The sequence below is a fragment of the Ursus arctos genome, unplaced genomic scaffold (genome assembly GCF_023065955.2).
Source record: "Ursus arctos isolate Adak ecotype North America unplaced genomic scaffold, UrsArc2.0 scaffold_24, whole genome shotgun sequence".
NCBI classification, from domain to species: Eukaryota; Metazoa; Chordata; class Mammalia; order Carnivora; family Ursidae; genus Ursus; species Ursus arctos.
Genome location: NW_026622919.1, coordinates 25118556 through 25140866, shown reverse-complemented (window position 1 = coordinate 25140866; position 22311 = coordinate 25118556). Strand labels below are relative to the sequence as shown.

The following is a 22311-nucleotide window of genomic DNA, read 5'->3' as shown; positions in this document are numbered from 1 at the left end:
TTCCTCCATAACCCTCTCCCTACACCAACTGAACAGAGCATAGGCATGGCACAGCAAGTATGTCTCTTTGCCTGAATAGAATGCATGCTTTCATCAGAAGCAGGATAATAACTCTAGTGCAAGACCAGGGAAGAGGAAAACAGCTTTATTAGAAGAGAAGCATGTAGAATTGCCATTCCCGAATAGAACTCCTTATACTGTTGAGTATGCCGATCAGTTGTTGCTTAATCGATTTGGCCCGGGAGGCCACTTGAGATCTAAGTTCTTTAATTTTTTTTGTGTTCTATTAGGAAGACACTAGCTTCATGTTTAATGAACCTTGGATCAATATCTGTGCATATAACTGGAAAATTAGCCCAACACTGTTAAAGCTGTTTTTTTAAAAAATGTTTTAAATCATTTAGTTAACAAATACTCATACAGCACTTACCATGTACCGTGCATAGTTCCAACACAGTTGATGGAAGGGGAGCTGAGACAGTTAACCCCCCCATGATGGTGTGGCCAATAAGTGGCAGACTTGCAATTCAAACTCAGTGAAGTTCCAGCATTTATGCTCTTAAACTCTATGCTTTGCTCCCTGGGATTTGTTGTTCTTCTGATTTGAAGTCAGGGGGATAAGACTATTTTTGATGTATCAGCCACATGACTGGGAGAATCTCTATAGGAGTGTTCATGAGAAGAGTCTAATGCAAGGCTCTTGGCCATGCTTAGGCGTCATGACGATGTATGGGGGGGACATACTTTATATTTCCGGTGGCCATAAACTATAATTACAGGCTCTCTGGAAATGTTTTTAGAAATCATTAAGTCAGTGCTTTAATTTTGTTGATTTTCTTAATTCAATTGTGTAAATTGCTTCTTTCATTTTAGAACCAGTGGATGATTCCCTCAGTAAGGACTATAGACTTAGTGGCCCCATTCCTTCTAAGTAGAACTGTAATTGTTGACCTCCTAGAGGTTTCACATACATTCCTCACCTGTGCTATTGATAAACACCATAAGGACAGGTCAAGTCAGTCGCCAAAATAGTCTTCAACTGTGTGTTCCCTAGTACCTATGATCCGTTTCTAAGTTACTTGGAAATACATGATTTCTGTATATATAGATGTTGTGATAAATGGCCTTCTTACCCTTATTTTAAAACACTAAGGAAACCAAATGACCTCTTATTTCAAACTGGTTCTGAAAGCCTTCCTTGAAAAAAATCTGTTTTGGTTTAAAAAGTCACATTTTCGAAGCATAAGCTATTATGGATGAACTTACATTCCCATTAGTGTTGCTGTGAGTTTTGAACATGTCTAAACTGCACAGTAGGGGCGCCAGGGCGGCTCAGTGGGTTAGGCGTCTGGCTCTCGGTTCAGCTCAGGTCACGATCTCAGGGTCATGGGATCGAGCCTCACGTTGGGCTCTGCGCTCAGTGCTTTGTCTGCTCGTCTCTCTCTCTCTCTCTCTCTCTCTGCTCCTCCCCCCTGCTCACATACGCACTCTCTCTCTCAAATAAATAAAATCTTAAATAAATAAAAGCACAGTAAACAGAAAAACGCATTTTTTAATGGCTCAGAAGAATTTCAGTAATTTTTTTTTTTTTAAGATTCTATTTATTTGACAGAGAGAGAGCACGAGCAGGGGGAGCTGCAGGCAGAGGGAGAAGCAGGCTCTCCGCTGAGCAAGGAGCCCAATGTGGGACTCGATGCCAGGACCCTGAGATCGTGACCTGAGCTGAAAGCAGACACCTAACCGACTGAGCCACCCAGGCGTCCTGAATTTCAGTAGTTTCTATATGGATTAAATCTTGTTATATCGAGTACCAGTTTTTTAGATTTGGAGTTGGTTAGAATTTGATTGGACCAAGTTTTGCTGCATCCTTGGCTGGGCTTTTAAAGGTTTCGCTTGGGCTAAAAGTCATCTTGTTAATGGAATGTGAAGTAGTAAACCTCTACTAACCATTTCTCAGTATTTGAGGTTTAAGATTTATATCTTAGAAGACTTGCTTTATACATAGTCTGTAAGTGGAGCTTGGAGATCATCTCACAATTAGGCAAACCCCAGAGGAAAACAACGAGGGGGCAGCTCACGTGTGCAGGCTGTTTGAAATGGAGTCTCATTCCTTCCCTGAGCATATTAAGTCATTTGGCCCAGATGGCTCAGTTTCTTCATCTGTAAAATGGGTAGGGTGATCTCTGTATACTTCCCCAGGCGGTTCATGCGGTGCTAATCCCCTTGCTATGAAGAGTTGTCAGTGAGGTCACGGAACATGGGTTCTTAGGGGCTTACAGTAGTTATGAGGCACGAAGTCCAGACTTTCACCCTCGGTTTGTTGACCTTTGAAATCAGAAATGTAAATACAGACCCCCCACCGTCTTTATTATATCGGCATTTTGTTGTCTGGTCTGTTACTTGCATCCACAGAGAATTAAATAAAAATTCTATGGTATTATCATAAAAGCTGTTGTATTCATGTCTCAGTGATAAATACCACTGAGTGGGTGTCTCTAGTTTTGAGGCGCTGGTGGGGAAACCGTGTTTCAGCATTCTTTTTCATACAATCAGCAAATTTATTTATTTATTTATTTTTTTAAGATTTTATTTATTTATTCGACAGGAAAGAGACAGCCAGTGAGAGAGGGAACACAAGCAGGGGGAGTGGGAGAGGAAGAAGCAGGCTCATAGTGGAGGAGCCTGATGTGGGGCTCGATCCCATAACGCTGGGATCACGCCCTGAGCCGGAGGCAGACGCTTAACCGCTGCGCCACCCAGGCGCCCCAGCAAATTGATTTAAACCCAGAGCACAAGTTGACGTTTCTTTTGAGAGCAGCCAGAAAGGTTGTTCAAGTGTCCACGCTGTGGTGAAAAGTATTGAAATGGTTGTTGCTACGTAAACAACACTGGCTCGGGCATAGGAGTGGTTAAAGGTAGCTCTGGTGGGAGATGTGTCCTACAGAGAATGGTGCCAGCTTTATTTTAGTGCAGGTAGAAAAGAAGAGGAGGTTTGCTTTACAGAAGGGAAAAACATTGAGGACTTGGAAGGAAAAACACATTCCGTCTGGCATTATGAGTACTTTACTTCACTGATAAAATATGACCAGTGTGCAGAACAGAGAACAGGTGTAAAATATTTTTAGACAAACCTTGGCATATACTGTAGGTCGCATCCCTTCTGCCTATACACTCAAGTCTTTCAAAAATAATTGTCGAAAAACCACATTTATCAAATAAGCGAGACCTTGCTTTTATGGTTTTCAGGCACTAAATGTTAAAGCCAAACATAAACTTCCTTCCCGGCCATCAGGTTGCAGCTGTTTTTAAACACTGGGGCTCTGTGTGCCCTTCTACAGATCTTCGCCTCCTTTTCCTTCCTGAGCACTGTTGAGAGAGCCAGGAGAACATGGCACCATGGCCTCTTTTGGAGCAGGCAGGAAGAAATGTGACAAGCATGGACGTGACATCACTCTAGCTTGGTTTCTAGCACATGGGTATAAATCGATGACTTCTGGATTCCGATGGAAGGGAATACTGGATACCCCTTCTGTCGGTATGGGTTATGAAACGGAGTCGCGTTGTCCGTTTTAGCCCAGATGCCCTGTGACATAGGCTCAGTCGTTCTCTACACGCAGATGCTGCCTTCTCTTTTCAGATGGCTTTTCCATGCACCCCCCCCCCCGCCCATGGTGCACCTGCCGCCCAAATTCATCAGTTCGTTGCTAGAAAGGATGAAGGTTGGATTTTTTTATTTGTTTTATAAGGGACATGCCTGTTCTTTTCCCACTCTAATTATTCAGATCTGCCTACTGACCCCAGAGCTCTGTTCCCCAAAAGAACACTCTTTGTTTTGTGAACTACCTGTCATTGTAAAGTTCGAGGCCTGGTGACGTACTTTCTGCTAACTCCTTTCTATTTCCAGGAAACGTGATGGGATCTCCAAACCACTTCAATCCAATGCTTAAGATAGCTGCAGTCCCTGGGCAGCCTTTCTAGAAACTAAGGTGTCACCAGAGGCCCTTTAAAGACTTTGGGAACTACCCAGTTTTCAGAGGGCTATAAAGAATCCGAGCTGGGGAAATGTCGTCTTTCTGAATCTGCGATAGATTGGAAGAAACAAAGGAAACGTCTTTTCTTTCTTTTTCCTTCCTTCTTTCTTTCTTTCTTTCTTTCTTTCTTTCTTTCTTTCTTTCTTTCTTTCTTTCTTTCTTTCTTTCTTTCTCTCTCTTTCTTTCTTTCTTTCTTTCTTTCTTTCTTTCTTTCTTTCTTTCTTTCTTTCTTTCCTTTTTTTCCGTAGTTTAGGAAGAAATGTTTTTTGGAAGGAGACTTATTATCTGAGCCACAAAAGTTCAAAGAACTTTTCGGATTCTGTGTAAAAGGAATAGACGGATGGAGGTAAGACCTTACCTCCCCCAGGAGCCTCTGCCTGAGGAGAAGGACCTGGCCGCAGGTAGGAAGGCGACTGGGGCATGTCTCCTCTGTCTGCCCCTCCTTCAGGATCTGGGAAAGGGGATAGAACAGTGCAGGAGGGAGCCTTTGCATACCCTGCCTTGGCACTTGTCCTCGAGTTCAGTTCCCCTTAGTGGAGGCTTTGCTGAAGTCCGAAGACCCAGGACGATACCCCTAGTGCGGGCTTTCCTGATGGCTGTGTGTTTTCTTCCAGACTCGGAAGGAGGCTAGGTGGAAGCCGTGCCCGGACCTTGCATGCCGCCTCTTTGAGTGATGATGACTTTGGCATTATTTGGACTCTTCGGGAGTCCAGAGGGAATCACCGAAGTCAGAGGCTCCAGAGTCACAGCCAACACTTTATAGTATTTACTACGCACTAGATATTATTCTAATCACTTCTATGTTTTAATTCATTTAAATTTCATAAGAGCCCTCGGAAGGCTGTGCTGTTTCCCTCATTTACCGATAAAGAAATGGAAGCAGGGAGCTTGTGACGGTGACAGTCGGTGGAGCCAGGACTGGAGCTGGGGGTTTCTGTTTCTGTTTCCAAAGTCTGCGGTCCTCCACCATGGCACGGCGGGGCTCCTTTGGCTGACCTCAGTAGGAAGGCTTTCTACAGGAACCACGCTGGGTTATTTAGGGGACGTCATCTAAAATGCGCTTTGCGCCAAGCTCCCCATGCGCACCCAGCGTGGGCCTGGAAGTGCTGGTTTGCTCAGCAACCCCACCTCATTTAATATCGCCTCTGCCGGAGAACACAGTGGGATAGGCTGTGGGAACGTGGGGCTCACGCGCTGGTGGTATGTATGCACATCACTGCTGCTGTCCCGGCACTCAGACTCTGCGAGAAGGAAGTCTACGGTCCTGGGCTTTCCTTGTGCCTTCGATAGCCAAACGGTGAGGTTGACTCCGTAGCTGCTCTGGGGTCCCATTCCACTCGGGTCCTTAAGTTGTCTCAGACAGAGGGAGATGTCATTTGATCCAACCCCTGTCATCCACTCAATGCATTTATTGGGCATCTACTGGGTTAGGAACTCGTGGTTAGGACCATTCAGGGAGCTTACATTCTAAGCAAAGATAACCCACACGCCCAAATGATCGGACACAGGAGAATGTGGAGGTAGGAACAAAAAACGGACAGAGCATGCCCAGCCGAGGGATTCTCGATTGCAGGGGGAGTTATTGATTGATGAAGAATGGGGCATCCGGGGAAGCATGGGTTCCCTCCAAATCCCAGCCTCAGGGGGGAAAAACCTGGTCCTGGTTCTTCTTCTCCATCAGTTGTGTCCACAGTGGGAAGAATGTCTGCTAACCCTTGGGGGGAAAAGCCAAGGAAATCAGAATGAGAAGCTCAGCTGCCAGCCCATCACTCCCAGGAGAAGCTGCCTTTGACTTTGGATATTTTAATTTTTTACACTGTTCCAAGTTTTGAACAGAAAGACACCGCGAATGAGAGCTGGGTTAGAAGTGTGTTCATCAAGCCCAGGGGTGGGATGGAGAGGTGAGGTAAGAAGTCAAGGGAAGGAGTGGTGGTAGTTAGTGGTAGTTGATTGCCCAGGAAGGATGGTTCTAATTCTTACCTTTTCAAGATGCTTATCCTAGAACCCTCCTCAGGCTAGAAGCTCCCTCTAGGGGTCATCTCATTTGTTTTCCTACCTTTAGAGACAAAAAGTCTTTAAGTATCAGGGTTCACAGCAGGTAGCACCGTCCCAGAAGCTGGTGTTGGTGGAATGTGTGTGCTCGCTACATAAACTCAGATACCCCCAGGGCTCTCCCACCTGTCCTCCCATCCCCGCCTCACCACACTCTACTGCTAGCCAAGGGAACAAGTCTTTTCAGAACTCAACTGTTCCGCTTTCCAGTTTGGCTTTTTGGACGCTTACAATATCTTCCAGTTTGAGCATAAATCAAAGAATGAGGCTTTGAAGGAAAAGCTTAATATAAATCTAAGCCAGAAATTAACAGCCCCAAATAACTTTTCTCCTGGGTCACTTTCCCTGGGCAATGTCCTTCCCCAGGCTCCCCTAGGCTTCCTTTGTGGCTGAGCACTCTGTCATTCTCTGAAAATACTGCGCAAGCCGGCCAAGCCCCTTCACGTGACCTGCGATGGGCAGGACTTGAGAGGGCATCACTTCTCTGCAAGAAGCATGCATCTTGCTTGGGAACAGCAAACACCAGCATCTGATCCGTGTCTCACCCCACTTTCCCCAGCAGGGACGGAGGTCTGGGCCCCACAATTTCCCCTACAGAATCCTCGGTAACTGCTAAGACCTAAGTATGAATGTTCTAGAGTAGTGTAGGGGCCTCATTAAGCCTCCAAATAAAATTATTCCCAGTAACCCTGTACAAGAAAGAATATGGGCTTTGGAGTAAGCCTTTGAACTGAACCCCAATGCACCCTTGAATAGCCGGGTCCCGCTAAAGCTACTCAGCCTCAGATTTCCTATCTGGAAAGTCCTACTTGTTACACGGGCAGTGTGAGGATTATGTAAGCTGTAGAGCGCATTAAGCATAATCCTCTTCCCCATAGGGAACATCGGAACTCTCTCTACTCTTCTGTGAGATGGGGCTTGAACCCCCTATCTTCCTCTCTCTTCCTGTGGCTTAGTCTCAAGGGCACGTGCTCAGCCTTCCTAGGGGAGGTCAACTGGCCCTAAAGCAATGCATTTTCGCGAGAATCCTAGGCAGTGAAACTTCACTGTGGATTAGCAGGGGGAAGAGAGGAAGCAGAAGTGAGAGGAAACCGTATTTCGCTGTGCTCTGGTGGACGATGCTGCACGTGGGGTTAAATGCGCGGGTTTTACAGTCACATACCCCGAACTAGGCTTGCTTCGCTACTTGGCCAGGGGCCTTGGGCAAATGATTCAATCTCTGCGAGCCTCAATTTCATCATCTCTGAAATGGAGAGAATATGAAATGGGGGTAATTAATACACACCTGCCAGGGTTGTGAAGATTTAATGAGATACTGTACGAGCACGTATTAGGTGCTGTTAGCTCTTAGTAATGGAAATGATTCGTCCTGCCGCTGGAGCATCTAATCGGTAGAGGGTGCACAGCTTCTGGGGTGGGCATGGGTCACCACGTGTGTAAGTCTCGCTACAGCTGTGTTCTGCTCATCCAGGAACACTGGTGTTCTCCTCTTCTTAGGGTCATAAGGTGAAATTGTCGGTTGTGATGATTATAAGGATTGTAAGGTTGTAAGGATGACTGTAAGGATTGCTTCGAGTCAGTTACTTGGTCACATCAAGACCCTAAGGCTATTTCCCCTTTTATTCTGTTGCCCCTTGTGGTGCATTGAGATGGGGAGTGATGCTTGAGATAGGAGGTCGGTGAGAGCTCAGCTCCGTGCTCTGAGGTCCTGGAGCCATGAATGAAGGATGGAGAAACGCTCTTAGGGCCTCCATGAATGCCATTGCTTGACGCCATCGCTAGACTTTGGTTTTCTGCTTGCTGGTTTCCATCCAACCGCACAACCTAGAGTCTCTCTCTCTTCTTCTTACTTCTCTCCCCTCCTCTCCAGCTACCCTCATCCTGGACTCTTCCTTTGTCAGCAGAAGAGATTGCATCTGTTCTTACTTTGCTGTCCAAAGGCAGCTTCGGGGAAAGGAGCCTGTTCTCACGTCCTGGCTCTTGTTCCAGCCATGGGCAGGAACAAGAAACAGCAAGTATGCCCAACCAACTGGAGCAACCAGCCCAGGACTGGCTCTGCTATTATTACTCCATTTTGCTAATGAAGATGCTGAGGCCTGGAGAGGTTAACTTATCTCGAGTCACATAGCCATTGTGTGAGCCCAGGCAGTCTAACTTAAGAGCCCATGCCCTTCCGTCACTCTGATCTTTCCTCACTGCCACCCTGGATACTAAGGAGATTTGGAGACCCCGAGGCCTAAAATATCTGTGCCCCTTTTATGCCATTGAATTAGAGCAGCAAGGACCATAACCAAAGATTCTTAGACCTTCAGTCAGCACTTCCGCATGGGAAACAAGATGGCAGCAGCAGCATAGGTCTCTGAAGAGCTGTGGGGTAACTGACCCACTGGTGGACTGAGTCCTGGGAGGAGCACCTTAGCCGCTGTCATGGGCACTGTGCCGTGCCCTTCTAGTTCCCACGGTCTCCTTCGTATTTAGCTGAAAGTATAACCCCACTTCTCCTGAGTGCCACCACCGGTGGGGCTGGGTGTGTGCGTACCTCTTTTCTTTGGGGTGGTGGGCAGGACAACGGTTTATTTATTGTGAGTGAAGTAGAGGGGAGGAGAATGGGGAGTTTTGAGGGCATAGGGTCTTTTGCTCTCATGCTCCACGGCTGTTTTCTCCTACAGCAGTCCTGGAAAACCCAGCTTGGCAAGAGCTGAGGGGAGGGAGTTGGAGGAAAGGGGGACAGGCGCTCATGGGAGCCAGAGATAAGGCAGTCTGAGGGGAGGTGGGGCTCCTGGTGTCAAAGGGGAGGCAAGGTCAGAGGTGAGGGGAGGCTGGGCAGGAGGGGTCCAAGGTAAACTGGGACTTAAAGGTCCCAGGGGCACAATGGGGTTCATGGGGGAGGTCAAAGGTGAAGGAGAGGCCAGAGTGAAGGAAGGCTCATAGGGTTAAAGGTGGGGCTTGCTGGGTCACCTGTGAAGAGGGGCTCAGGAGGGGGTGCCTGAGTCCAAGTTAGAAGAGTTTGAAGGGGTCAGACATAGAGTGAGGGGTCAAGGGTCTGCGGTCAGCTAGGGTCCAAGACAAAGTGAGGTTCAGGGGCTCAGGCAGGAAGAGAAGTGGGGCTCCCAGGGGGGCCTGGGTCAGCAGCCTAGCAGCTCAGCCTCTTCCTTGAACTTGCCCTCCTGGGAGCTGGCGTCCTGGTACTGCCGGTACTGGGACACCATGTCGTCGTGTGGCTCTCTGCCTCATGAACTCCAGCTCGCCCTCGCCCTCGCCCACAGACCAGTGCCGGGAGGCCTTGCATTGGACCGTGGCCTCGAACTGCTCCAAGATGCTCTGGGACAGCTCCTGCCGGGGCCGCGGGGAGGCCACATGGCGGGATGTCGCGCACAGCTGTCTTCATGGTGTTGGGGATCCATGTGGCTGCTCTCCTGACTTGGCACGCCCAGCATCTGCTGGTCCGCCCCCTTTCTGGGCATGTGACCTGGGGAACACGGCAGCCACCGTCACGCCACCACCGTGTTCTCAGCGCGGACCGTCTGCTGCACGAGCTCAGGCTCAGTGCCACGGGGGCCCGGCCAGTGAGCAGGTGGGGGGTGCGAAGCGGGTGGACCATGCCACTGATGGTGGCCCACGCCCGCGGTCTGCACACCTCTTTAGGAACTCAGGGATATCAAGAACTTCATTGGCATGAGGACCTGTAAGCCCTCCGGGAGAAAAAGTGAGATTTCCAGGTGGAGATTAGAGTCCAGAGACAGTGGGGTCATTGTTCTTGAGGCAATAGGACCAGTGAGACCAAACTCAGCAACTGGCCTTGGAGTCCTCGTCAGGACAGGAGCTTGGAGTCAGGGGCCACTACAGATAGACCCCTTGCTCCAGAGAAAACAGGAATGAGGTGCTAATCCTTCATAAGGAGCTATCCAGCTGAATTTTCTGTGGTGATGGAAACATTCCATGAGTGTGTCATCCAGTATGGCGGCCACCAACCACGTGAAATGCGGCCCTAGAAATATAGCTCGTGGGACTGAGGAACTGAATTTAATATTTTATTTCATGTGAATTCATTTACACAACTTCAGTACTAACTGCCTGGGGGAGTGCGGGTTTATAACCTTTCCGTAAAGCCTTGGTACTCCCGGAGGTCAGGGTCCAGTTAGAAGTGGGGGTTATGGAAGTTCAGGTGGAGAAGTGCAGTTTGGGGTCGTTAGCCTTCAGCTGCAGTGGTTAAAATATATGTCACCCTGGAAAGAATATAGGCACTAAAGTCAGGTAGGCCTGGGTTGGAATCTTGGCTCTTCCATTTATTAACTCTGTGACCTGGGGCAAGATTCCTGTAAACATTTAGAGTCTCACATTCAGTGTCTGTAAAAGAGGGAAAATAATACCTTTGAAGTGTCTCTTCCTCCATAAGATCTATAGGGCTTGCTTTGCTCATTCATTCATTCATTGCACAAATATTTCTTGAACACACTCTATGGCCAGGCCTCATGCTGGGCATATAGGGGAGAACCAAGCACGTAGCGTCTTTGCCCTCCTGCATGGGGTAGGCTAGGGTGGGAAATAGTAGCATGGCTCAGAGAGGGGCGCAAGGAGTAAATTGGACAACAGATTTAAAATGCCCGATCGAAATTGTGAGCACCGTCCGTTGCGTCTCTTTGGGCGTCATGCTTCTGTCCTGCCGAGCGTCCCTGCCAGGGCCCCAGTCCCCTCTCTGCTTCTCTCAGGCAAAACAGTCCCCATCCTCAGACAGAGCTGGACGTGTCTCTCACACCGAGACAGCACACGTGGTCAGGATGGCTACATCCTCGCCCCGCCAAGTCTCTGGCAGTAGCAAGACTTGAAAAGGGCAGAAAAAGGGCAGAGCTCACTGCTCTTACCGGGATAGACAAGCTGGGAAGGGGCCCCACCTCCAGGAGGGTCCAATCCAGGAGGTGTTAGAGCTGAGTCCTCTTTTCCCTTCACCTGAGTGGGGTTGAGGGTGGCCGGGGTGTCACTGGGGACCCGGATGCCAGAGGTCCCCGTCCTGGGGTAATTTGGGATGTGGACACAGAGATTCTTACCCAACCCTGAAATAGAAGAGCTGAAGAACTCGGGAGCCAGAGAGGCGGGAAGGAGAGGGGCGGTAGGCCTGCCCACCTGCCTGCCCTTCCCTCTCCCTCAGGAGAACGCCAGCTGAAGGGTTATTCTTCCTTCCTCCTGACACAGCCTGGAAGATGAGTGTCACTTGACCTCAGGGCACATTCCAGAATGAGGCCACAGCCAAGAATAGGACCCAGGAACCCTGCCACCCATCCTGCCTATATTAATCACACATTCCCAGAGTGGGGGAGAGACTTCAGACTCCTTGAGGAGGTGGGAGGAGGAGATGGGAGGAGGAGGAGGAGATGGTATCAGGAAGTAGAGTTGGGAAAAGGCAGGAAGAGCCCAGGGAAGCCCCACCAAGCCCCGCAGCTTTCCGGGGCGCCTCGTGGCCCTTGGTCCCAGGGCCCTTGGTTCATTCAGCAGCTGGGCCCCACACACCTCCGGGAGCCCCCAGACAGTGCTTCTGCTCTGGGCGGGACACATGCAGAGGGAGACAGACAACAGGAGAGTCTTGCGCAGCTGGGGACAGCGGAGGCTCCCCGGGGGAGCTCAGTCTGGGAGGATGAGTAGGCATGAGGCTGATGTCTCGCTCAGGAATGTAGGCCATGACTGCTTATGTGTGTGATCGAAATACCAAGTCACATGGCAAGGTCAGAAGACAGCCCCGGGGTGGCTGATGGGAGGCAGGCTCTTGGGAGATGTTTGGGGGTCCTGATGGGGCTCCCCACTGCCCAGCCCGGAACAGGGTGTGTGTGCTTGTGTGTCTGTGCGTGTGTGCATGTGTGTGTGTGCATGTGTGTGTCACACACTGAGAGAGGCCAACGGCCTGTGTTCAAGTCTTGGCTCTGCCACAAGGCAGCTGGGTGATCTTGGGCAAGTTTCTTGTCCCCTCCAGCCTCAGTTTCCCCACCCACAGAACAGCGTTCTGTCCTGTAGAGTCATGATGGAGACAAGAGATGATGTCTGGTGCCTGCCCCACGGTGAGCGCCCGCTCAGTGCTGGTGTTATAACAGGACAGTTGGACACAGGGCTCTCCCCCCACACCCGCCACCCCCGCACCCCTGCCTGAGGAAATTGCCATGCGACTGTGTGTTTGTTCTCCCCCTTTCTTCCTCGGGGTCTGCCCTCGGTCCCTGCTCTCTGGCCCCACTGTCCAGGGGGTGACATCAGACTATGGAGCAGCTGGCCAGACAATGGAGCAGAGTGTCCTAGGAGGCTGGAGGTGCTGGGGGAGGCAGAGGCTGGGAAAAGCCAAGCTGTCCTGCCCAGAGGCCTCAGGCTGGTCCGGAGACAGCCGGCGCCAGAGCAGGCCTCTGAAGAGCCAAACAGAGATGGACTGGAGCCGGAGGGGGATGGGGAGGGGGAGCCCACAGATGCAGGGAGGCAAGGAGCTAGGGTCCAGTGTAGACAGGAAGGCAGGTGAGTCTGGCCTCGGACCTGTAGGGGGGCTCCATCCCCCTGTGTCCTGGGGCCCAGACTGGGGCCAAATCTCCCACACTGGGTGGGCAGCCTCCCCAAGTTCCCTGGCAACCCAGGCCCTGGGAATTCGGTTCAGCCTCTACGGAGCCCCTACCAGAGGTCAGTTACCGTGTAACACCTGGGTAACAGAGATCAGAGACTCACACTTGGTTTCGAGGACAGAGACATACATGCCATGTAGTAAGTCCAAAATTATAATAGATGCCCATTCCCTAAGTGCCTGTGTTTTCTGAACCCCAGACACATGGGGTGACCCATCTGAATGTGCTTTGCGAGTAACAGAGTAAAACATGTGCAGCTTTTTGTTCACCGAGTCTGTGAAATCCCAGGCCGGGCAGGAGGAGGCGAGGGCTTTAGGTCTTAGGGGCCTGCTGTCTCCAGGCGATTGCTGAGGGCCAGGAGGGGGCGCTGGGGAAGCCCTCTGTGCCGGGCTCTGTCTCCTAGGCTTTTCAGTTTGGCGAGGTGAATAGGGCCAAGCCCCCCAAGTCTCCGGGAAGTGCACTTACTACCCTCTGTGTTACAGATGAGGAGACCGAGGCACAGAGAGACACCGGGGAAGTGTCAGCGCCCAGATACAGACCCGAGCGGGTCTGACGGCACCTGCTAGGCTTTCTCACTCTGCCAGGCTGGGGCTGGAGTGGGAGGGACAGGGACCCCAGGTCTGGGGCTATGAGTGTGCTGTGAGCTGGTGAGAAGGAGCCCTGACATCGGTGTGCCCTGAATGTCACACCTCCGCCAGGCAGCCACAGGGCTCAGGCCCCATGTCCGTGCCAGAAGGGAGGTGACAGGTGCTAGGTGTGGACACTTGACCTGTCAGGCTCTAAGGTAATGTGTTACTTAGTGGGACACTTCAGCCTAGAAGCAGGTGCAACGGAACGTTCCCACACCTCTGAGGGTGGGTGAGGGGCTGAGCGCTCACCCCCCTGGTTCCCTGACCCAAGCAGGGAGGGGCCTGCGGCTAGTACTCATACCTTCCTGGCCGCTAAGTGTTACGCTCAGCATTTTCCCAAAGGTGACTTGAGAAGCTCCCACTCCTCCGACCCAGGAGGAGCTTGTCTTCCCCATCCTGGCCCCCTCCTTCTTATAGGAATTCTCTCTAAGGAGGGATTGGCTGGACTGGGCCGGCCTGGGTGGGGCTGGGCGGGGCTGGGTGTGCATTCCTCCCTGGGGCTGTGGCCCCGGAAGACCCAGGGAAGTGGACAGGGGACAGGTGTCTCTTGAGCTTGGCGGGCTTGCAGCCTGAGGGACAGAGGAGCTGGGAGGCATGCCGCCACGGCCTCAGGCTCCTGAACACACCTCCAGCGACGGGAATCGGCCCAAGCACCTGAGACCAAAGGTGCTGCTGTCCCCATCCTGGGACCTGAGCCATGTGCTCTGAGCACACCTGGGGCTTGGGGACCAGGCCTCACGCAGAGGCCCCCTACGGAGCTGTAGCTGGGTGGTCTGCCTCTTTCCTCCCCACTCATGTCTCCTCCACCTTTGCGCCTCTGAACACGGTACCATCAGTGGCAGGGTCTGGAGTCTGCCCCTGGCCCGCCATGCTATCATGATGGGCAGGGAGTCTGAGACATAAGTTAGAACATCTGGGCCTAAGTCCCCAATCTTCCTCCCTCTGTGTTCTTGGGGAAGTCACCTGGCCTCTCCAGCCTCAGCTTTCCTGAGCTGTGGGGAGCACATGGGGAGGTTAAGGAGCCTCAGAGCTCCAAAGTGGGGTGAATGTTCATGGCCCTCCATCACCCAAATATGGTCGCATTGGCCAGACTTCCGTCCTGGTCACCAGGGCAAATGACACTAACCCCCCGGACACACACACGCGTTAACCCATACAAATCACACAAGAAGGGCTGTTGATACTATGAACTTTTAATTGGTATCTTCCTCCCTACATTTGAGGAAGAAACGAGGATGCCCCACAATGACCTTCTTCAGCTTTGGAGGGGCCTGGACAGAAGGAAGGACTTAGGAGGGAACAGGGCAGGGGGAGGGGGGGCAGATGTAGAGCTGACAGTGGCTTTCCCAAGTCCTTTATCTAGTGTGTGGGGGGTGGCTGGACCTGCACAGGAAGTCCAGAAACGAGAAGTCACCAAGAAGCTGCCACATCCCCAAACCGGCCCGCCCAGGTCTCTCACCTAGAGCCTCCCTCAGGTCCCTGCAGCTCCCAAGGCCACCACCAGATGGAAGCATCGAGCAACATTCCTTTTCCTTCCCAAGCCTGACACCCCCCCCTCCTTCCTTCTTTCACCGCGCTCCCCACTCCAACCCCAACTTTCCCTTTATCCCCCGTCCCACCAAAACAGATCCTGGGGCTTCTATCTGCTTTCCATCCAAGGAAGCCAGTGGCAGATGAAAGCACACGGTCTGTCAATGGGGCCATTTGACAGTTGGGAGGGCCAGCCATGGGTCTGCTTCTGGGGGCCAGGTGGGGGGGGAGGGAGCCCTGGGATCTGGACTTTCACATTCAGTCACTAGGAGCTGGGCAGTGACTAACATCTCTCTGTGTCCTAGCACCTAGCACCTAGTAAGTGTTCAGAAAACGTCCACTGAGTCAGACTGAACAGAACTAAATTAATACATCAACAATCAATAAACCAACCAATAAAGCCCAGGAGAAACATGAAAAACGTGTATTCTGCTGGTTCCATGGTGGCCTCTGAGACCGCAGGGCCCATTTGACTGTAGCACCGGCTGAAGACCGCCTCAGGGCAAGTCATGCTCTGGATCAGACAATGCCCTCCCCCCCTTCCCCCCCCTCGCTTCCCGCTTCCCATAAGCCCTCACATGAAGTGGTTTCTGCTCAGAGTGATCTAGGGGGCTCTGGGGAATTTGTCCTAAGAGTCCCTGGGCCCTCCTTTCTCTCTCCACCTACCCCTTTTGCAAACCGATTCATTCCATGATTCCCATGACCGAGCAGACGCCGTGTCCGGAAGCCCAGCTGGGGGCAGGGAGAGCCAGCAGAGGGGGCCGGCCAGCAGAGAGAGAGTCACAATGTCCCAGCCGACTGGTCATCAGAAATAGCTTACAGGTGTCTATGGGCTTCTCCTTTTGTCCCCCTCAGCTAAAGAAGATACAGACCCCTTCTTGAGCCCCAAGACTAGAAGTTGATCTAAGAACCTCCGGTGGATTTTCCCAGCTGGCCTACGACTGTCTAGCCTGACCTTGCCCAATTTGCGGGCCAAGGGGCGTGGGGGGCGGGTGGGTGGACAAGGGCCGGGGAGGGGTGCTGGGGAGGGGCAGGGAGGCGGGGCTTCAGTGCAAGCCCAGAAACTCCTTGAGGACATCGCAGGTCTTCTTGTGCATGACCTCACGCAGCTTCCTGACCCGCCGGCTGCTGGACGCTCCCACGAAACTGTCCGGCCGCAGCACGGCCATGCCGCCGTCCACCTCGCCCATGATGATGAGCGGCGTCTCGCCCGCTGTCACGTTGGGGCAGGGGCAGCTCCAGTCCACGTGCAGCAGCGTGACTTCCAGCGGCTCCCGGCCCAGGAACTTGAGGCCCATCTTCTCATCCTTGAGGACGTCGTCCACGGTGACCAGGGCGCGCCCCGAGTCGGGCTCCTCGGTCAGCTCGGACACGCGGCCCAGGATGACGAAGTCGCTTCGGCAGAAGCTGGTGACGAGCTTCTGGCGTGGCTTGCAGGCCCGGCAGCGCTGGTCCCCGCGAGGGAAGGGGCAGGACTCCTCGCAGGCCTCGCGGCTCTCGAAGTTGTTGCCGTTGCCCTCGCAGCCGCCGTAGACGAAGGACTGGCACTGGCCGCTCTGGCTGTTGTAGGCCCAGCGGGGCGCGTAGGCTTTGCAGGGCCCCTGCAGGGCGGGCAGGCTGCACACGGCCAGCGGGCCGCTCATGCAGGCCAGCATGCAGGCCTCGTAGGTCTCAAAGTGGTTCCGGTTGCGGTGGCAGTGGCCAAAGGTGAAGGTGAGGCAGTTGTTGGCCTGCGCGTCGAAGTGCCAGCGGGTCTGCTCCTCGCCGCAGTCCTCACTGTCGGGGGGCTTCAGGCACTCGGCTGCGGGGAAGGCCGTGCTGTTGGGGCTGCTCTCCAGGGTGGCCACCGCCTGACCCCCCCTGACCACGGACAGCGGGAAGTCGGCGCGCAGGACCCCGGCGGCGTTCCGGGCCGTGCAGGTATAAATGCCAGCGTCCTGGGGCTGGGCGTTGTAGATGACCAGCTGGGCGATGTTGGTGACCACCACGTTGCCGCGCACGTGGTTGGGCCGCATGACCACATTCTCCCGATCTTCCAGCTGCTTCTCCCAGGTGATCTCAGGTCGGGGCCGGCCCACCACATCGCAGAGGAAGCTCACGGTCTCACCTACGGTGACCGACTGGTGCACGGGGTGGTTGAGCAGAGCCGGGGCCGCCATATCCAGCCCCGGGGTCTCCGGGGAGGCCGTGGTGGGGCGCACGGTGGTCTCGGGCGGCGGGGGACTGGTGTTGGGCCAGGTAAAGTGATAGCGGCAGGTGACGACGGCCAGCGTGATGCCCTTGGAGCAGGCCTCGGCATCCATGTAGCAGCGATTGTAGTAGGTGAGGCCGTCGGAGGCGCACGTGAAGCTGGGCTCCTTCTCACAACGATCTTTGCACTTACACACAGGCTGGCCGTCCCAGATGTCACACTCGGAGCCCTGCTGCAGACACATGAAGTGGTCGCATGTGGCCTCCTTGGGCATGCCCACCGGGCCCTTCCTCCCTTTCACGTCCATGTACCGGGCGGCCACGCAGCTCTTGGTCCCGCACACGTTGGGGCAGCACTTCTCATAGGTCTCGCACTCCTGCGGGGAGCCAGATCGAGAGGCCTGAGAAAGGAGGAGCAGGACCCGTGCACAGGCTCCCCCACCCCCCGGTGTCTGCGGAAGGGAACTGGTATGTTCTCACCACCTAGGGGAGCCGCACATTCAGACGATGACAGGAGCTAGAGGCCACGCCCCTGCTAGTTGCCGGGCCTTCTTCTAAGAACGTTTGCACCTGTCAACTTCTCTCCTGCTCATCACTGGCCCGGGAGGTGGGCACAGCCATTATCCTCACTTCACAGGTAGTGATAACGGAGGCATAGAAAGATGAGGTAACTTGCCCAAGCTCACACAGCTGGTAGTGTGAGAAGAGGCAGGCCACATACCTCCAAGAGGGGCGGTTTCTCTGACTACCATTTTATAGATGAAAATGCAGAGACTCAGAGAAGTGATGCCCAGGTTCCGAGAGCTGGCAAGTGGCAGAATAGGGCTTCAAGCTCCAGGTGGATGGGATTCTGAAGGGAGATCTCTTCTTCCACATCCTAGGGGTACCACAAAGGAGGTCTAGGTGGGAACAAATAAGCCTGCCTCTCTGTCTTTTTTCCACTGGGGTGAGGATGCCCTGGCCGAATTAAAGAGGTCACGCCAAACCCTAAGAAGGAAAAATCGGACAACTCTGGGGCAGATGTTTGAGGCCGGCCATACCTGCGTCAGGAACAGCCGCTCCGTGGCGGGCCCACGCTCGCTCAGAGCCAAGGGGAAGGGCAGGCGGGACAGGCCCGGGACGCCAGGTCCCGCCACAGAGGGCTGTCAGGTGCTCAGCTCTGACGTGTGCGACACTTCGTGGGGGACATCAACAACGAAAAGAGCCCCCTTGGGTGGCAAAGGCCGGCAAAGCCGTCAGTGAGGACTTACTAGGCTGTAATCCCCCTTGATTCTCTGTGGAGCCGCGTAAGGCATTAGTTTAATTCTTCGAAATTAGCAACACGCTCTGGGACCGACACAAACAAGGATTTCACGTGGTGTTTTTGACAATAACACCTCGTACCCACTGGGCAGGCGGGCAACGCTCCTAATCCTCCCCCTGGTAGTAGCTCTGGGAATTCCTCCCCACTAGGGCTGGCCTCTTGGGGTTCCGACTTTTATTTCAGCCTCTTTGACATTCCACATCAGCTAAGAGGGGGAAATATCCCCCACCGGGGCTGTGTGGAGCCTGCCTGCTTGACTTGTTTACTGTTTCCCCCTCTCGGCTCAGAATGGGGACTTTGTTTTGCAGTCCTTGCTTGGCCCAAGCTTCTCGGCCACGCCAGGGGAGGCTTTGGGACGGGGATGGGCAGATCTCAGAGCTGGGGTCTGAGGGTGGGAGACCCAGTGGGGGATGGAGGGCAGGAGGGACTGGGAGTGGCCAGGAGGACCTGCTCTTCGGCCTGAGGGTCATAAAATTTCTTAAGAGACTGGCCCAGGAAGCTCCTTTAGGACCCCGAGGTCCAAGAAAGTTCGGGTCCCCAGAGATGGGGTGGGGGGCGGATGGGGGGAAGTTATCTCTGGGCACAGGAAACCTAGAAGGAATCCTTAGAACAGTTTTTGCTTGAGGGCCCAGAATATACCCATAGGCAAATGAGTCCCTGGCCCCACACAGGTGCCTTTTCCCCAAGGCTCACAGTGTCGGCTGGAGTCTCACTGTCCCACGCCCTACCTGGTGTATCAGGCCAGCCTGTGCCAATAGAACAGACTTCACTGCAAATATAGCCAATGTACCTCATGACCTCAGCTGAACGGGAGCGCTCTGCCCCATCTTCCCTTTCCTCAGCACCGCCACTGCTCACTGGCAGTGTCTGGCCTGAGAGGTCTGACAACTGTCCCCTGGACGCCGTGGGGGCAGAGACCACTGTCTGCGGGGCGATCTTGGGCTTTTCTGTAGACTACATTCGTTTGGCAAACGGAGCAACTCTCACATTCCCTGGTGCTGCCCAGCCCAGCCTCTAGCCCTAGGGCCTGGCTGGGCCGGTAGGAAGTACTTCTGCCCAGGCAGGTGCTCGGGACCGCAGGCTCTTCGTCCCCCACTGCGGGGAGCGGCAGGAACGGTCCTGGGACTCGGAGATGGGAGAGAACTGCCCCAGCACCAGGCCTGCCCTGCTTGCCCGAGGCTGCTCTCATGAGAGCAGAAGGGAGAACCGAGGGATCTGGCAGAGTGAAACTTAGTCTGTTCCCCTCGCAGGGACAACCAGAGAGTCTATTCAGAGCTGTTCCCTCCCACTCTCCCCATCGGCCTGGCCTGATCTCAGGGTCAGGGTGCGAATCCCTGGGGGAGCGGGCCGGTCTGGAGGCCTCAGCTTTGTCAGAGAGGTGCAGGCATCAAGCCCACCCTCCCATCCCTGGCTGTGGGACCTCGTGCGGCTCACCACGCTGTCCTGAGTGTCTGCTCTCACCGCCGATGCGGGCCTGAAGGGTCGTGCCAGTCCCTGCGATGTGCCTGGCTTGGTGCTGGCTCAGAGCAGCCCTCCTCAGGCATGAGACCAGGAATCCCAGGACTCCACGTCCCTGATGAACTTGGACATCACACCCACCTCTTCGTCTGATCCTTGGACTTGGACAGACATCACGCCCAGTTCATGTGGCCTGGGGCCCAACTTCCTTCCTGTTCCCAGATCCTGCCAGGGGGGCTCCTGAGTCTCCCCAGCCCACGGCTCCCACTCGCCCTCACTAATGCACTCACGTGGTCCACGTCAGGCTTCTGGACTCCCACTCACCTGGTCCGTCTCACACTCGCGCTTGCAGGTGCTCTGGGCATCCACCCAGAGGTTGGGGTTCATGTCGTTGGGGCAGATGCCAGCATGGGAATAGCGGATGGGCGGCAGCGCCAGGCCCCTCAGGGGCACCCCAAGCAGCAGCAGCAGCAGCAGCGCTGCCTGCGCCCAGCGGGACCAGAGCCGGCAGCACCCCAGGGCCCACATGATGCGGTCTGCGGGGGCTCGAGACCTCCCCGGCGACGAGGCAAGGAGCTGGGGCCCACCGGGGCCTTCTCCTTCTCTGGGCTGCAGGCACCTGCCCTCCCCACCCGAGCGGGCTTCCTCGCGGCCGCCGCGGCTGCCTCCACCGAGTCCGTGGAGCCCGCTGGGCTGTGCGGCTTCAGATAAAGGAAAGGTCTTTGCAAGGGAACTCCCTCTCCTGAGTGTGCAGGGAGAAGAGCCGCAGCAGGGGCCCGAGCCTGGATTTATATCCTGGGCGCGCCACCCGAGTGGGAGCGAGCTAACCTGATGCCTGTCACAGGCAGGCTGCTGGCTCCTCTGTCCCGTGGCTGATCACAGACTTGTTGCAGAAGGGGAAAAAAAAAGCTGGAAGCGGTTTAGGCGGCGTATCTGGCACGGTGGGACACCTGCTTGTTTTTGACTCCAGGAGGCCTTTAACCCCTTCAAGGGCCAGAAATGGCATGTGCTTTGGGGGGGAGCTGGCTCCAGGACACGCAAGCTCCCTGTAAGGGAGCGGTTTGTTTCCCTTTCCCCCACCTCCTCGGGCCGGGCCCCCTCCTCCCCGTGGCCACCTCCGAAGAACACACAATCGCTTGTTACAAGGAGGGACCTGCTGCCACAGGGTTAGCATCGCCCGGCCCGATAGTACATTTGAGAGCAAATGACGTGGAAAAACAACAAGTTCACGGCCATTCCAGGGCGGGCCCAAGCAGCAGCGCTGTGCTGTGTCCACCGCCTCCCACCCCCCGCACCAGGTCCCTCTGCGGGGGGTGCTTGTGCACGGGGACAGCTCCCTATCTCTCGGTTCCCCCGCAGTTCGCGTCTCAAGTTCCAACTTCAGTGAATTTTCCCCAAATCATTCCAGAGACACATACCAGATATGCTCCGGCTCCCCCAGCTGCCGGGACGTATCACATTCCTTGCTCCTCCATTGACACACTCGTCGGCTCCAAGAAAACCTACCGGGGTAAGTGTCTCAGGACGGCGCTGGGCAGAGGCCGCCCTCGCTAACGACCACTCGGCCACTGCCTTGAGCTCTGTCGTGTGCCGGGCACCTCGGCCGTCCCCTGGGTTCCCCCCCGCTTCACAAAGGAGAAGGTTCAGGGCCGGAGAGGGCCAGCGACTCGCCCAAGGCCAGCCACCGCGGGCAGGAAGAGTCGTCCTAATTGCTAATATTTACTGGGCTCTTGGTGTGTGCCGGGCTCTCTGTATGCATCACGACTCTCCATCCTCAGGACAAACTACCTTCATTGCAGAGTGGAGGAAAAGACACCCAGAGAGGCTAAGCAACTCACCTCCCGTCGCACAGCTATGGGATGCCACCGTTAACACGGGAAACGCCAGCTTGCAGGGTGCAGGCAGGGGCCTCTGGGACCCCCACCCCCGCCCACCTGGCTGTCAGAACTTCTATCAAGGTACAGCTCCGACTCTGGTTTTATAGGAGAGACAAGAAGTTTGTGGAAACATCATGCCGTATGGGGGGTGTGGGCAGGGAAAGAGGCAGAAGCTGCCGCTGGAGGGGGTGGGGGCTGTTTCTCCCCCCTGTGGCAGGAAATGTCAGGTACCTCAAACACCACGGAAAAGTGAGCTGGCTAAACATATTTGCAGGGGTCACTTGACCAGAGGGTGTGAGGGAGCGGGGACACCGATCCCTGCAAGAGAGATGGCCTTCTAAAGGCCGAACCACAGAGGGTTCGAGGGGTGGTAAGTGAGCTGCTACGTCCCAGGGACGGTAGATGGGGTAGGTCCAGCCCACGCCAGAGCCAGAAGGGACCTGGGAAGCCCCCAGCAGTGCTCTCATTTCAAAGGTGGGGAAACTGAGTCCTGAACCCAGGCCCCTTCTCTTCCAGGTCCACTCTCACCTCAAGGGCTAGGGTTCATCATCTCATTTGACTCCGAAAAGGCCGCACAAGACTTCTGATCACCCTCCAGACTTTTCCCCGAGGGGTGGCGTGTCACCTTCTCCGGGCCTCCGCCAGTTCTTCCCC

At 54.4% G+C, this 22311-nt stretch overlaps 1 protein-coding gene and 1 long non-coding RNA gene across 3 annotated transcripts; one reads left to right on the top strand and one right to left on the bottom strand.

The window, feature by feature from the left end:
- Positions 1–4169: 4169 nt before the first annotated feature.
- On the top strand, positions 4170–10094 carry LOC130544743 (uncharacterized). The gene is made up of 2 exons (XR_008961285.1): positions 4170–4432; positions 4646–10094. It is a non-coding gene; the product is annotated as an uncharacterized LOC130544743 (long non-coding RNA).
- A 4380-nt stretch (positions 10095–14474) lies between these two features.
- Positions 14475–21343, bottom strand: WFIKKN2 (WAP, follistatin/kazal, immunoglobulin, kunitz and netrin domain containing 2). Of its 2 annotated transcripts, none has more exons than XM_044389305.3 (2): positions 21199–21343; positions 14475–17396 (listed from the first exon to the last, which is right to left on the bottom strand). In XM_044389305.3, exon 2 carries the CDS (start codon positions 17325–17327, stop codon positions 15876–15878), a length of 1452 nt encoding a protein of 483 aa, XP_044245240.1. In that variant the 5' UTR covers positions 17328–17396; positions 21199–21343; the 3' UTR covers positions 14475–15875. The 2 variants fall into 2 exon arrangements, with proteins under 2 accessions (XP_044245240.1, XP_026368949.2); XM_026513164.4 differs by lacking the exon at positions 21199–21343 and adding an exon at positions 20105–20805.
- Positions 21344–22311: the final 968 nt, after the last annotated feature.